Genomic DNA, 17039 nt, shown 5'->3' on the forward strand with positions numbered 1-17039 from the left:
GCATATCTGAAGAAGTGCAAGCTATTGTTAATCACTCCCTGTTCACAGGCACTTTCCCCACTGCTCTAAAAAACTGCTAGTATTCTAGATTCTTCAGCGCTTAGATATTTTCAGCCAATCTCCAACCTATTCTTAGGCAAAATCTTAGAGCCAATACAGATGCCGAACTGTCACAAGTGTAGAGAGGAGTAGGCAGGAGGCAGGAGGCAGTCGCAGGTTTAGAACTACTGAATTTATTAAAGCACCATAGCTTAAAGTGGGATGAAACCCACAGTGCAAAATATAAAGTACTCAGGAAATAGTAGGAGAGATACCTCTCAGGAAAACAAGCAACATATACAATGACAGACAAAGACAAATGACAGTGATAGAGTGGGGATTGGAACCAGGTGTGTGTAATGATGACGAGACAAGTCTGGGGTTGATGAGTGAAGGGCGTTGCCAGCAGCAGGTTTGGCAGCAGCTAGAACGCTGGCGACGCCGAACGCCTGAGCTGGACAGGAGGGGGTGTCTTGGATTTAAGTGCTGCAATCAACACTGTTGACCATGATGTCCTTCTAGACAGACTGGAGAGGTGGGTTGGCCTCTCAGGTCCAGTTCTAAATTGCTTTAGGACCTATTTAACCAGTTGAGAGTTTTTTGTCACATATTGTGTTCCACAAAGTTAGATTTTGGGTCCGGTACTGTTCAGTTTATATATGTCACCCCTTGGCAGCGTTATCAGAAAGCACAGCATTGATTTTCACTGCTACGCAGACGATACACAACTTTACATTTCTGTGTCACCGGAGGATTTTAGCTCCACGGATAAATTATTAGACTCTATTAGTGATTTAAATACTTGGATGGCTCACAACTTCCTCCAGCGAAATCAAGACAAGACCAAGGTACTTATTGTTGGAGCCAAAGCACAGAGAGAGAATCTGGCCGCACATTTTAATTCACGGGCAATAAAGATAAAACACAAGATAAAAAACCTAGGTGTTATTTTAGATTCTGATCTCAATTTCAAATCACACATTAGGAATGTGACCAAAATATATTTTACCACCTGAGGAACATTGCCAAGGTGCGGCCGTTTTTCTCTCAGACTGATACAGAGAGGCTTGACTACTATAATGCTCTCCTGTGTGGTCTACCCAAGAAAGCCATTTGCAAAACATACAGAATGCTGCAGCACGGGTACTGACCAAGACCAGATGGAGAGCAGAAATTGCACTGGTTTTAAGGTCTCTGCACTAGCTGCCTGTGAGTTTAAGAATTCATTTAAAGATTATTCTATTGGTTTTTAAATCAATCCACGATTGTGCACCCCAATACATGTCAGACATGCTTTTAAGTTATGTACCCAGTAGGTCCCTCAGGTCCTATGGCACTGGCCTTTTAACTATCCCAAAGCCTAGGACCAAGAGGCATGGAGAGGCAGCCTTTAGTTATAATCCCACCAGCCTCTAGAATGTGTCTTTGTGTCTGTGTGAGAGAGAGCGAGAGAGAGAGAAAGGTGTGTCACAGTCTTGGAGCACATATTGGTGCAGTCTTTTGGCCCTATAAACCCTTTTTGCCTGTGTGTGTGTGTGTGTGTGTGTATGTGTGTGTGTGTGTGTGTGTGGGTGTGGGTGTGTGGTGAGTATGTCTTACATTTTTTGGAGCCTGTCCCGTCATGTATCATGAACACCTTGGCCAGATCCCAGAACCAAAGCTGTCTCTAGCTATCCTTAATTAGCACAGGAAGAAACCTTGCCCCACTGTAAGGAATGGTCTGAAAGGAATCTGTCGGCAATCACAGAGAAAGAGAGGGAGAGAGAGAGTGGGAGAGAGATATTTTGAGTTGTAAGTGGAGTTTTGTGTCTGGTCATGATACACTGATACTCAAGGAGAGAGACAGAGAAGAGAGTCAGACAGAGAAGAGAGTCAGAGAGAGAGAGAGAGAGAGAGAGAGAGAGAGAGAGAGAGAGAGAGAGAGAGAGAGAGAGAGAGAGAGAGAGAGAGAGAGAGAGAGAGAGAGAGAGAGAGAGAGAGAGAGAGAGAGAGAGAGAGAGAGAGAGAGAGAGAGAGAGAGAGAGAGAGAGAGAGAGAGAGAGAGAGAGAGAGAGAGAGAGAGAGAGAGAGAGAGAGAGAGAGAGAGAGAGAGAGAGAGAGAGAGAGAGAGAGAGAGAGAGAGAGAGAGAGAGAGAGAGAGAGAGAGAGAGAGAGAGAGAGAGAGAGAGAGAGAGAGAGACAGAGAGACGAGACACAGAGACACAGAGACACAGAGACACAGAGACACAGAGACACAGAGACACAGAGAGACAGAGAGACAGAGAGACAGAGAGACAGAGAGACAGAGAGACAGAGAGGGTCATAAGTGGAGTTTTGTGTCTGGTCATGATCCACTGGGCAGCTTAAGAATGAAGGGTCAACAATCTGAAATGGAGACAGAGGTCCCTGAATACTCTGACTTTGGTAAGTTTGGCCTTATTTAGTCGCATCACAATTTGGACAGCAGTTGTCTAAAGAGCTAACGTGTGTTTTTCAGTCTATATTTGTGAAAGTTATATGGATATTGCATACATCATATGCAATGGAGAATTTCTGACTGATTCATTCAACTTTACTGCAAAATTCATGGTGATTTCACTGATGAATGCATCATACTCAAAGTGTGAACAAGACATACTGTAACACAGAAAATTGATGCTATTTATTAAAATATTTCTGCAATATTGACCCTTTTCTTCTATGTTGGAACAAACAACTAATTTCAAATTATTCTTGACTCTTCGACCAATGTATACTCTAGCCACCAGTTGTACCACCAATTGGATGTGTCCCAAATGGCACCCTCTTCCCTATATAATGCACTACTTTTGACCAGAGCCATATGGGCCCTGGTAAAAAGTGGTGCACTATAAATACGGTGCCATTTGTGATGCAGACTATGTAATGTAGCGTCTTTCTTTTCCCAATAGTGGAGCAAGAACAGATTCAGAAGAGAACCTTCACCAATTGGATCAATGCTCAACTATCTAAGGTGAGTCTAAAGATGGAAAGTCCAGTGTGTGTGTGTATGTATGTGTGTGTGTCTGTGTATGTGTGGGCATGCGTGCTTGCGTCTGTGCATTCGTGTGTGTGTGTCAGGCAACATGAGTCTAAGATGGAGTATAGCAACATTACGTGATTGCCTGGATAGATATAACTTGAATAGGTTTAAGTTATGAACATGAAAAGAGAGAAGAGACACAAATAGATATCTGGAGATACAGTTGAAGTCGAAAGTTTACATACACCTTAGCCAAATACATTAAACTCAGTTTTTCACAATTCCTGACATTTAATCCTAATTTAAAGGTCAGTTAGGATCACCACTTTATTTTAAGAATGTGAAATGTCAGAATAATAGTAGAGAGAATGATTTATTTCAGCTTGTATTTATTTAATCACATTCCCAGTGGGTCAGAAGTTTACATACACTCAATTAGTATTTGGTAGCATTGCCTTTAAATTGTTTAACTTGGGTCAAACGTTTCGGGTAGCCTTCCACAAGCTTCCCACAATAAGTTAGGTGAATTTTGGCCCATTCCTCCTGACAGAGCTGGTGTAACTGAGTCAGGTTTGTAGGCCTCCTTGCTCGCAAACGCTTTTTCAGTTCTGCCCACAAATGTTCTATAGGATTGAGGTCAGGGCTTTGTGATGGCCACTCCAATACCTTGACTTTGTTGTCCTTAAGCCATTTTTCCACAACTTTGGAAGTAATTGTCCATTTGGAAGACCCATTTGCGATCAAGCTTTAACTTCCTGACTGATGTCTTGAGATGTTGCTTCAATATATCCACATAATTTTCCTTTCTCATGATGCCATCTATTTTGTGAAGTGCACTAGTCCCTCCTGCAGCAAAGCACCCCCACAGCATGATGCTGCCACCCTCGTGCTTCACGGTTGGGATGGTGTTCTTCGGCTTGCAAGCGTCCCCCTTTTTCCTCCAAACATAACGATGTTCATTATGGCCAAACAATTCTATTTTTGTTTCATCAGACCAGAGGACATTTCTCCAAAAAGTACGATCTTTGTCCCCATGTGCAGTTGCAAACCGTAGTCTGGCTTTTTTAATGGCGGTTTTGGAGCAGTGGCTTTTTCCTTGCTGAGCGGCCTTTCAGGTTATGTCGATATAGGACTTGTTTTACTGTGGATATAGATACTTTTGTACCTGTTTCCTCCAGCATCTTCACAAGGTCCTTTGCTGTTGTTCTGGGATTGATTTGCACTTTTCGCACCAAAGTACGTTCATCTCTAGGAGACAGAACGCGTCTCCTTCCTGAGCAGTATGACGGCTGCGTGGTGCCATGGTGTTTATACTTGCGTACTATTGTTTGTACAGATGAACGGGGTACCTTCAGGCATTTGGAAATTGCTCCCAAGGATGAACCAGACTTGTGGAGGTCTACAATTCTTTTTCTGAGGTCTTGGCTGATTTCTTTTGATTTTCCCATGATGTCAAGCAAAGAGGCACTGAGTTTGAAGGTAGTCCTTGAAATACATCCACAGGTACACCTCCAATTGACTCAAATGATGTCAATTAGCCTATCAGAAGCTTCTAAAGCCATGACATCATTTTCTGGAATTTCCCAAGCTGTTTAAAGGCACAGTCAACTTAGTGTATGTAAACTTCTGACCCACTGGAATTGTGATACAGTGAATTATAAGTGAAATAATCTGTCTGTAAACAATTGTTGGAAAGATGACTTGTGTCATGCACAAAGTAGATGTCCTAACCAACTTGCCAAAACTATAGTTTGTTAACAAGACATTTGTGGAGTGGTTGAAAAACGAGTTTTAATTACTCTAACCTAAGTGTATGTTAACTTACGACTTCAACTGTAAATCGTCACAGCTCCCCCGTCCATTTTACTTTTCAGGAGACGCTTTTGAACTGAAACATGCTATTTTAAGATGGATAACCTCACCACTCTCATCTGCAACGCCCTGTCCAAACTTAACCGGTAACACCACTCGTAAAACATCCCTCGTGTAGTCTCTACATGATGCTGTTATGAGCGTAATATACTATAACTTTATTATCATTTTGTGAGGTCAGCATACAAAATACACACACTCAAGCCACTGTTTGGCACAAAGCCAACTTCATAAGCTTACAAAGATAATTGTTTATAGTCATGAGACTATAAAGACACTTCTTGTCAGATCTGTTGCTAAAAACTGAAATCAGCTGTCATTACTGTCGAAGACTTCCATGACTCTGATGTGTTCAGGTTAAAACCATGAGGAGTATGGCCTGTGTGGTCCAGCGGTTAGTATCCCAGACTCCGGCAAACATGTATACCAGAGTAGGGTTTGAATCCGACCCACTGCCCATTTGACTCACAATATCTCCCACCTTTCCTGTTTCCTCTTCACTGTCCTATCTTAATAAATACATAAAAACTCTCCCCCCCAAAATATATATAAAGTATATACAGTACCAGTCAAAGGTTTGGACACACCTACTCATTCAAGGGTTTTTCTTAATTTTTACTATTTTCTACATTGTAGAATAATAGTGAAGACATCAAAACTATGAAATAACACATATGGAATCATGTAATAACTGAAAAAGTGTTAAACAAATCAAAATATATGTTATATTTGAGATTCTTACCTTGATGACAGCTTTGCACACTCTTGGCATTCTCTCAACCAGCTTCATGAGGTAGTCACCTGGAATGCATTTCAATTAACAGGTGTGCCTTCATAAAAGTTAATTTGTGGAATTTATTTCCTTCTTAATGCGTTTGAGCCAATCAGTTGTGTTGTGACAAGGTAGAGGTGGTATACAGAAGATAGCCCTATTATGGCAAGAACAGCTCAAATAAGCAAAGAGAAATGACAGTCCATCATTCCTTTAAGACATGAAGGTCAGTCAATACGGAAAATATCAAGAACTTTGAAGGTTTCTTCAAGTGCAGTCGCAAAAACCATCAAGCGCTATGATGAAACTGGCTCTCATGAGGACCGCCACAGGAAAGGAAGACCCAGAGTTACCTCTGCTGCAGAGGATAAGTTCATTAGAGTTAACTGCACCTCAGATTGCAGCACAAATAAAGACTTCACAGAGTTCAAGCAACAGACACATCTCAACATCAACTGTTCAGAGGAGACTGCGTGATCAGGCCTTCATGGTCGAATTGCTGCAAAGAAACCACTACTAAAGGACACCAATAAGAAGAAGAGACTTGCTTGGGCCAAGAAACACGAGCAATGGACATTAGACCGGTGGAAATCTGTCCTTTGGTATGATGAGTCCAAATGTGAGATTTTTGGTTCCAACCGCTGTGTCTTTGTGAGACGCAGAGTAGGTCAACGGATGATCTCCCCATGTGTGGTTCCCACCGTGAAGCATGGAGGAGGAGGTGTGATGGTGTGGGGGTGCTTTGCTGGTGACACTGTCTGTGATTTATTTAGAATTCAAGGCACACTTAACCAGCATGGCTACCACAGCATTCAGCAGCGATACGCCATCCCATCTGGTTTAGGGTAGTGGGACTATCATTTGTTTTTCAACAGGACAATGACCCAAAACACACCTCCAGGCTGTGTAAGGGCTATTTGACCAAGAAGGAGAGTGATGATGCTACATCAGATGACCTGGCCTCCACAATCACCCAACCTCAACCCAATTGAGATGGTTTGGGATGAGTTGGACCGCAGAGTGAAGGAAAAGCAGCCAACAAGTGCTCAGCATATGTGGGAACTTCTTCAAGACTGTTGGAAAAGCATTCCTCATAAAGCTGGTTGAGAGAATGCCAAGAGTGTGCAAAGCTGTCATCAAGGCAAAGGGTGGCTACTTTGAAGAATATAAAATATATTTTGATTTGTTTAACACTTTTTTGGTTACTACATGATTCCATATGTGTTATTTCATAGTTTTGATGTCTTCACTATTATTCTACAATGTAGAAAATAGTAAAAATGAGTAGTAAAAATTAGTAGGTGTGTCCAAACTTTTGACTGGTAGTTTATATTTATTTGAAACGAGTCGTGCCTCTGGGGAGAACTTGTTAAATCTCTCACTGCGCGTAGCTCTGTGATTGCCTTCACTGTTGTGAAGGGCTCATTAGGACATTAGCACTACTAGACTTGACTTACAGCAGCCTGTCAAATGCTGACTCATTGCACAGTGAAGTGAAGGGGGGTTGTACGACAGGGGGCTAAAGTATTAATAGAGCCTGGGCAGAGGAGCAGGCTAGCAGGTTGTAAGGTGAGCTGACCCCCCTTCCCACCTCCACCCCCACATCCACGTTGCTCAGCACCAGATTCTAACTACTTCAATCTCTCATCATAAAAGGGATAACCTGTGATCTATTATATCTTATTACCTCTGTAAGAAGACCTATATACACAAGGCCCCCTCACTGATTTCAACTTTTCTGTGCCCAAAATATAATTTGCTCCAGTATGATTCATATACTGTAGGTTCATTGATGTGTTTATAAAAAGTTTAAATAGCATGAAGAGGTAGTGCGTTTTCAGCATCTCTTGTAATATTTTGGATCAGCCAATCAATTTGTCTCACCCAAGTCATCATATGAGTTATAGTACCTCATGGATTATAATAGTTGTTGTTCTTTGTGTTGTCCCAGAGGAGCCCTCCCACAACAGTGCTGGACCTGTTCTCTGACCTTAGAGATGGGGCGTGCCTCCTTGACCTGCTCGAGGTGATGAGCGGCCAGCGCATGGTGAGTGATCCCCCATGAGAGGGTTAAGTTTAGGGTTAGGATAGGGGTCAGGCTTAGGGTTAGGGTTAGTGGTAGGGATGTAATGATTCACCGATACACATCAGTCCCCGGTTCAAATGTTTAAGATATGAGTGCATCGCTCTGCGGGACCCCAAACCAATCCAAATGTAGAATGCATCGATCAGAAAATCGATTCGAACATTACAAATTGCCAGTTCATTAACATTATTTGCAAAAATGACTTTCTTTCTACCTTCCGGAAATACCTCTCTTCTTTTGTGACAACTGTGTCCTCACCTTCAGTGTCGAACTAAGCATGTAATTATGTTGACAGTTATTTTGCATATCGAGCAACCCCAGGCAATATCAGCAGCCTAGTAAAAGTGTGTGCACTGAGCAATGAGAGGTAGGCCTATTCCTGATCTGGCACATCTGCACATCACCTTCAGCATTCAAATGTTTATAAAATGGCTTGCGCAATATTAGGCTTTATTAGTTCAGTGACAACCAATGTAATTTGTTAGGTTATTTTGATCAAATGTGCTGTTGAAATTAGTTAGTGCATGGAATCGTATTGTATTGCATCGAACCGAATCACATCGATTCGTTCCTCTAATCAAAACGAATCTCATCAAATCATTTCAAGCTAAAATGTATCATTCCTGTACCATATCGGAGCCCATGTAACTAGATGCATATCGAATCGTCTTGAAAGGGAATTAAGCACATCGCTAGTTAGTGAATAGTTAGTTGAAATGACAGTTGTTGATCATCTATTGAACATCTACAAACCATCAACAGAATTTGGGACTATCCAAATACAGTGATACCAGATTTGTATTATTTTATTTATACATTTTATAAATGTAACCTATATTTAACCAAGAAATACCTTGAGATAAGGGATCCCTTTTTTCGAGGGAGACCTGGCAGCTTACAGTATAAGTCATTGTACATGGTAAAATGGACAAGAAGGTACCCCTTACGCCACAAGGGATATTCAGTAACAGTCCTGAAGGGCCGTAGCACTATTGACTTTCACTGGCCCTGTATGGCTCAGTTGGTAGAGCATAGCGATCGTGGGTTTGATTCCCGCTGGGGCCACCCATAGGGAAATGTATGCACTTATGACCAAGTTGCTTTGGATGAAAGTGTCTGCTAAATGAAATATATTATATTATTGACTGAGTTCCAGGCTGGCTACATTGCAGTCGCCTGCCAGATCTCACCCTTACAAAAAAAGTTGTAACTGCAGTCGACTGGGGTATTTTGGACGAAGTAATTGCAGAATAACTGCAGTGTACTGCAGTTGAACTGCAGTTATACTGCACTCTAACTGCAGTTACACTTGCTTTATCTTGGCCAGGTCGCAGTTGTAAATGAGAACTTGTTCTCAACTGGCTTACCTGGTTAAATAAAGGTGAAATAAAAATTAAAAAAACACTGCAAAATTACTGCAGTAAAAAAAACGGTGTTATTTTGGATGCAGTATTTGAAGCATACTGCAGTTATACTGCACTCTGACTGCAATCTTTTTTCGTAAGGGTACCCTGCTGGGATAGGTGTTTAAGATATCAGCTAACTCCATCATATAATATAGCAATTGGTGCCCAACTGTGTAGTCGATTACGTGGCATGCAATAATTTGTTGATCCACGTTGCACTACTGCAATGTAGTCGGCCTGGAATGCAACCGATCTTTCCCTCTAATTCGGGACTGATTCACTCAGGGTCGGGGCTACAGGTTGATTTGGGATTCAGGGAACGTGTTGATAATTTTTTTCTCCCACAGCAACGGGAGAGGGGCCACGGGTTTTTTCAGCACAGGGGTAACATTCAGACGGCCTTGAACTTCCTCAAGAAGAAATCGGTAAGAGCGCATGTGTGAGTGTGGAAGAATCTGATAAGGCAGACAAATTAAAACAAAAATAATGCTACATTTTATAAATACAATAATAGATTTGATATTTTCTAAGTATTGTGATCGAAAAAACTGTAACTGTAAGTTGCTCTGAATAAGAGCATCTGCTAAATGACTAAAATGTAAATGTAAAATGGTGTGTCAGGGGTTGGCTTGTTCTAATAGCATGCCTCTGTTAACCCAAATCCAGGTTAAACTGGTGAACATCAACATCCCGGACATCATTGACGGACGCCCCTCCATCATCCTGGGCCTCATATGGACCATCATCCTCCACTGTCACGTGGGTGTCTGCACAGTTTAGCCCATGACGTACCCTTTTCACACTATCAGGCTAACGCTTTGAACACACCGACTGTGTCATTGCGTTTTGGTACACCAGAAGTACATTCATTTCCAATGGAATGCTGCGTTTGCCTTGCAGCATTGTGTTGCAGAGGCAGTTGCAGTGCGTTCTGTGTGGTGCATACGTTGGATTTATCGAAGGTATGCGTCAAACTGTATGCGTAATCGGGTTGACAGAAATGGCAGCAGAAGGTGAATGTTGTTGCACACATAACTAGATGATGCTGCATACTATTTTGCGCAATGACACAGTCGGTGTGTTCAAAGCATAAGGCTACACAGAGATGTATGAAAACGCATGCATTCATCATTTTCCTTTTCTGTCTGTCAAAAGTTCAACTCGTAAAAATGTTTTGGACTAGTTGCATACACACAAAAGCGGACATATTGTGCGTTTGTTGACAGACAATCTCTGTTGTCCATTATCCGTCAACGGATGATCCCCTTTGAAAAACGATTGGCTCAATTAGTAATTTTTTGGACAAGAAAATCTCTGTGTTGCCGAACCCTCATGCCGAACCAAACTGTTCTGTGCTGGCTTGGATATTTGATTTTCACATTGTCCTTTCCAGCACTTTTCCAGCAACTATGGTGGATGCGTAACCAGGCCAGCGCACTACAGGTCAGCTTGGTTTGGCTCGGCTCAGTATTGTGAAAAGGCTCTTGGTGACGAATTCTGTCACATTCCGCATTTTTTACGGTGCAAACAAGCAATAATATGTTTTGCACTGTGCATTCAATAGTTAGTTTAAATGTGGATGCAATGATAATATCAATCTTATTGCTCTACATAATATGACACCAGACTACATTGGCATGGCTATTCATGCTATATTGTCTAACATTTCAATATACTGGTATTGCTGCTTGATAGACATCGTTTATAGATGACTTATGAAATGTCCAGAGACCATTGATTGGTCAGCACAAAAGCTTGATTCTTATTAAAAAAGTGAACATTTAGTTTAGTATTTGTATCAATATTTCAACCAATATAAGGAGTGTAACAGTGTGAAACATCCTGTAACAATGTGAGTTCCCGTAAAACCCTTCTTTTCTGACTTTGATGGTTTTGATATCAGGGATATAATGGCTAGATAATACCGTATTACATTACAGAACATATCCTGTGTCCTTGAGGTATTCTGTCTCTTTAACCACACCTATAGCTTCAATGGCCTCAAAGTACAAGAGACTCTCCATTCATGTAGTGTAGACGAGCCCTGGGAAATAGACTTTGCATTTAGTTTCTGCTCAGGAACAATGCTGAATACAATAACTTACAGGAGTGTTCTCAGTCAGTTTGGTTCTATATAGAAGGACAGAGGAGGGAGGACTTTTTGTTTAGATACTACAGGGAGGTAGTGTGGGGTGGTTATATGTCAATGTGAAATTGAAATGCGACAGTACATTCAAGGGGGTCTGATTAGTAGGGCCAGATGGAAGACCCTGGTTTATAAAGTGTATTTATAAAGCCCTTTTTACATCAGGCACAAGTGTTTTCGCATTAACCTGACCTAGATCCCAAAGAGCAAGGAGAAGCAGAAGCATAGTGGCCTGGAAAAAAAACCTAGAAGAAAGAAACACTGTTAGAGAATAGCTATGAAAAAATACAATGTAAACTACTTCATTTTGAGGAAAAGGACTCTCTTCCAATGCAAATCAGTGTTCCCCAATATTCAATCGCTATCTGCTTTGTGTCCCAGATTGAGGAGCTGGCCAGCACACTGTCCTTCGGCTCACGTCACTCTTCCTTGGACTCCCTGGCCAGTCTGGACTCTCGCTCCAGTAGCCCTGCCCTGGGAAGCCCAACCCCGGGTAGTCCCGCCCCTCGAGGGCGCGCATCACCCCTCCACGCCCGCTTCCGCGTCTCGGCCAAGAAGGCCCTGCTGATGTGGGTCCGAGACCAGTGCCAAAGGTGGATTCCGCCTACATGTATTTCTATAACACACACAGACATAAACAGACACACATGAACACACACCACCATGCATGATTTCTTAAAATGTTGTTAAAATTGTCTTCCTTCTCTCTCTCTCTCTCTCTCTCTCTCTCTCTCTCTCTCTCTCTCTCTCTCTCTCTCTCTCTCTCTCTCTCTCTCTCTCTCTCTCTCTCTCTCTCTCTCTCTCTCTCTCTCTGTCTCTCTCTCTCTCTCTCTCTCTCTCTCTCTCTCTCTCTCTCTCTCTCTCTCTCTCTCTCTCTCTCTGTGTCTTTCCCCCTATCTCTCTATCTCCCTTCCTACTTCCCTCCCGCCAGGGCTGACTGCTCCCTCAGCATCAAGGACTTTAAGTGCAGCTGGCGCAGTGGGGTGGCATTCCTGGCCATCCTGTGTTCTCTGAGACCAGACCTGGTGGACCTAACTCAGGCCCAGTCTAGAAGCAACCAGCAGAATCTGGAGGAGGCCTTCCATCTGGCTGAGCAGGAGCTGCACATCCCCCGTCTGCTGGAGCCCCAGGGTGAGGACCAGTCCATATTAGATAAAACAAGAAAACTTGGTATAGTGCCGGAGTCTGGTTGAACGGTAACACTACTGACACCGGACTATGCATACCCCCTGGCGACGGGGGTTCGAGTCTCAAATCAGCCACCCCATTTTTTTCCTGATCTCCAAACTTTCCATCTGTCCTGTCAATACAAAAGGAGATCGAAACCCCCGCCCCCCCCCCCCCCCCCCCCCCCAAAAAAATAAAGTTGAGGAGTTAGTCGGTCTTCATAAGGTGATGCCATGATGTTGACAAAGAAACAAGACAATATACTGTACATTACATGATATACATTACATAAAAATTACTATGGGAGTTTCATTGAATGTGGCTTTGTCTCTTTTAATTTTAGACATTGACGTGAAAGACCCAGACGAAAAGTCCATCATGACCTACGTGGCACAGTTCCTGCAATATTCCAATGACCTCCCCACACCACCCGACGATGATGACCTGCAGGTCAGCGGTCACGTTCCCATTTCCCCACCTTGTGCAAACCACTTACAGTATACTGTAGGCTAGGGGTATGCAAATCCGAGCCTGAAGGTCCGGAGTAGTGCTGGTTTTTCTGTTCTGCCTGATAATTAATTGCACCCACCTGGTGTCCCAGGTCGAAATCAGTCCTTGATTAGAGGGAAATAATGAAAGTCAGCCAGTGGAACTGGCTTCGAGGTCCAGATTTGAATGTGCCTGCTGTAAGCAATATGCTATTATATGCTTCAGTCATAGTGCATTGTGCTTTTCAACTATCTTATGTTTAGTTGTTAAATTAGCATAGCTGAAGGAGAGGATGTTAGACTACTGAGATGTACCCATTCTCCTGCTTTGCAGTCAATCTCTCTTCCTTTTGTTCATAATTGTCTGTCCGTCTGTTTGTCCATCTGTCCTTCCATCCGTCTGTCCTTCCAGCCGTCCGTCTGTCCCAATGACTGTATACGGTATATAAATGGACAAAGCCATCGATCACATGACACCATTCATTCCCATGTGAAGACTCAATAGCGCGTTGAAGCCAAATGAAGTCGGTTAAGATGGCATCTCATAGAGACATAGGCCTTTTATCAATTAGATTTGCTCACCTTCTGCTTCCTCTCTTCTCCGTCCTCTATCGCCTCCTTTTGAAAAAGGTCAAAGTTAATCGAGGACAGTCGGCGAGGAGAGTGAACGTGGATGGAATAGCGCTTGCTTGAAATGAGACTGTCCTTCTCCACTCCACATTAGGCAAATCACATTTACAGGGGTGGATCCCAAAATGACAAATGAAGTTAGTTGTGCAAGGCATTTTATAGATAAAACAATAAGTAGCATATTGTTTTTAAACGTGTGCATGTTTTTATCCCCTTTCACAACTCTTCCGCGCCAGGATAAACATGAGTATCCTCGATGAAAGGTGGCTATTGAGAAGGGGAGGACACTCTTCCATTTGCCTACTAATGAACAGACACACTCCTTGACCACTTATCGGTTTCCGGGTCACGGAGGAGAGCGGACGGAGGAGAGATGACAGAGGAAACCCCATAGCATTCGCAGTTTGAGCTACTCAAGGAAGTGACGTTGCAGGCTAGCTCAGTGCTGCCCCCTCTCATTGAGTAACTCAAGTTGAAGGCCGACCGGGGTACTGCAGGCTGCCATTAGCAACTACATCATCTTTATAACTTTTTTTGTGTGCGATAAAAAAAAAAAATTGGTTCAAGGACATACATCTGGAGGCAATTATTGGTGCCATTATTGTCTTAAAAATTTTTTTTTCTACATGATGATTGACGACGAAGATTGCCATTTTTCCAGTCACTATAATGGGGGATCCTGTTTTCTAAAAACAATGCCTGCGGTACCACGGTCGGCCTTGAACTTCCGTGGCTTCAATGAGAGGGGGCAGTCGTTCTCCCCTGGTCCGTCCCTTCCGTCTGTCCATCCCTTCTGCCCATCCATCTATCCAACCCTCCTTCCTTCCTTCGATCCATCCATCCATCCAGATTCCTGCACTGTAATGTTTATCTCTCTTCTTCCTCCTCCTTTTCCTTTTCCTCCTCTTCTTCTCTCCTCTTGCTGGTGGGGTGGTGCAGCTGTTCACCCAGGCTCTGCCCCCCTGCCTCTCTCCTATCAATCTGCCCTCTCACTTCACCCCCGCCATCGCTGTCTCTCCCCTGCACCAGGTACACTGTGCATGCACAAATTTCACAATAAAAAATACTACCTAAACATTGCTATAGCAGGTTTGATTGAATTCCAACATAAGGGGTGAATCCTAACTTCTACTTTTCACATTGCATTGATGTCAGTGGGAGACCAAGTAAAAATGAGTGAAAGAGTGAAGTGTGCGTGAATGAGTGATGTTGTATTGATAATGCCTTCTTTTGTAACTTGTTATGATCCCAGGCCTCACCCAATCAAAGAGCCCGGGAGGTGACCTGCTGGCTACAACGGGCCTATCAGGAGCTGCTGGAGGTGTGGGCCTCCACTGAGAAAAAAGCCTATGCAGAGCGGTATCAGGTTAGACCTTTTTCACACTATCATGCCGTCCCTGACTTTAAGGGATAGTTCACTCAATTAGTATTTTTTGGATTAATTCACTGTTATTGCAGTCCCAACTTTTTTTTCCATTTCAGCAGTCAAGTTTTCAAGATGGACCACTTTCACTACAAAATGCATCATCACAGTTTATGCTCTGTTCTGAAAGTGCTCCATCTTGAAAACTTGACTGAAATGTCAGAAATGTCAGGCCAAATCAGCTCATTTTTATCGACCTGAGCTGTGCTGAAACTGCTGAAATGGACAACATGAAAGCCAGCACAGTACGGTTCAGGTCTGTATGACCATTGTGTGACCAACCAAATGTTTAATCCGGGTCATTCACGTGACTGCATTAGCCCACTGAGCTAAAGCCTATATGTTACACTCTGTCATATACATAATATGTTTTCCTATGTGACGTCTATATGGGCTCCAGGCATTCCAGGCATTTGCGGTCTCCTTCAGTGAGCAGCGGCGGCCAGTGATGCCCCTGTTGGGAGCCATGCGACGCTGCCCGGAGCCCAGCGAGGAGCAACGTGCCCTAAGAGCAGCCTGGGACCGCCTGGAAGAGAAGGTGAGAGAAACTCATATAGAGATAACCAGGGTTCGGGTCAATTTTAATTTAAGTCAGTCAATTCAGGAAGTAAACTGAAATTCCAAGTCAATAATTAAAAAAGGGCATCTATTTTCAATGATTTCTCAATAAATCGAAAAGGAGAAGCTATTTTTTTGTAAAGGTTTATTTAATGTTATTTTTTTGTGATCTAATTACATCTATTGCCTCACTGCAGTCACCAGTGGGAGTTTGTAGAAGCTGCCCCTGTTATACTATCACATATTCCATTTTAATTTTGGGTAATTACATAATTCATTGACATGGATCAGGTATCACATGATTGTTACAGAATCATGGCCCTGTGTATATATACAGCATATATACAGTGCATTCGGAAAGTATTCAGACCCCTTCACTTTTTCCACATTTTGTTACGTTACAGCCTTATTCTAAAATGGATAAAAAAAATATATATATCCTCATCAATCTACACACAATACCCCATAATGACGAAGCAAAAACAGGTTTTTAGAAAATTTTGCAAATGTATTAAGACCTGGTATATCACATTTACAAAAGTATTCAGACCCTTTACTCAGTACTTTGTTGCACCTTTGGCATCGATTACAGCCTCGAGTCTTCTTGGGTATGACGCAACAAGCGTGGCACAACTGTATTTAGGGAGTGTCTCCCATTCTTCTCTGCTGATCCTCTCAAGCTCTGTCAGGTTGGATGGGGAGCGTTGCTGCACAGCTATTTTCAGGTCTCTCCAGATATGTTTGATCGGGTTCAAGTCCGGACTCTGGCTGGGCCACTCAAGGACATTCAGAGACTTGTCTCGAAGCCACTCCTGCATTGTCTTGGCTGTGTGCTTATGGTTGTTGTCCTGTTGGAAGGTGAACCTTTGCCCCAGTCTGAGGTCCTGGAGCAGGTTTTCATCAAGGATCTCGCTATACTTTGCTCCGTTCATCTTTCCTTCGATCCTGACTAGTCTCCCAGTCCCTGCCGCTGAAAACTTCCCCACAGCATGATGCTGCCACCACCATGCTTCACCGTAGGGATGGTGCCAGATTTCCTCCAGACGTGACACTTGTCATTCAGGCCAAAGAGTTCAATCTTGGTTTCATCAGACCAGAGAAGCTTGTTTCTCATGGTCTGAGAGTCCTTTAGGTGCCTTTTGGCAAACTCCAAGTGGGCTGTCATGTGCCTTTTACTGAGGAGTGGCTTCCGTCTGGCCACTCTACCATAAAGGCCTGATTGATGGAGTGCTGCAGAGATGGTGTCCTTCTGGAAGGTTATCCCATCTCCACAGAGGAACTTTGGAGTTCTGTCAGAGTGACCATCGGGTTCTTGGTCACCTCCCTGACCAAGGCCCTTCTCCCCTGATTGCTCAGTTTGGCCGGGTGTCCAGCTCTAAGAAGAGTCTTGGTGGTTCCAAACTTCTTCCATTTAAGAATGATGGAGGCCACTGTGTTCTTGGGGACCTTCAATGCTGCAGACATTTTTTGGT

At 43.1% G+C, this 17039-nt stretch overlaps 1 protein-coding gene across 1 annotated transcript in view; it reads left to right on the plus strand.

Moving 5' to 3' along the window:
* Positions 1–17039, plus strand: part of syne2a (spectrin repeat containing, nuclear envelope 2a) — a 242120-nt gene that overhangs the window by 25839 nt on the left and 199242 nt on the right. The window contains exons 3-12 of the mRNA XM_084151514.1: positions 2949–3010; positions 7615–7710; positions 9503–9580; positions 9822–9914; positions 11683–11894; positions 12233–12432; positions 12812–12918; positions 14526–14615; positions 14839–14952; positions 15410–15547. Of these exons, the coding sequence (XP_084007640.1) occupies positions 2949–3010; positions 7615–7710; positions 9503–9580; positions 9822–9914; positions 11683–11894; positions 12233–12432; positions 12812–12918; positions 14526–14615; positions 14839–14952; positions 15410–15547 (1190 nt within the window). The remainder of the gene's footprint in view (positions 1–2948; positions 3011–7614; positions 7711–9502; positions 9581–9821; positions 9915–11682; positions 11895–12232; positions 12433–12811; positions 12919–14525; positions 14616–14838; positions 14953–15409; positions 15548–17039) is intronic.

This window comes from Coregonus lavaretus (genome assembly GCF_964263955.1).
Source record: "Coregonus lavaretus genome assembly, chromosome: 33".
Lineage (NCBI taxonomy): Eukaryota > Metazoa > Chordata > Actinopteri > Salmoniformes > Salmonidae > Coregonus > Coregonus lavaretus.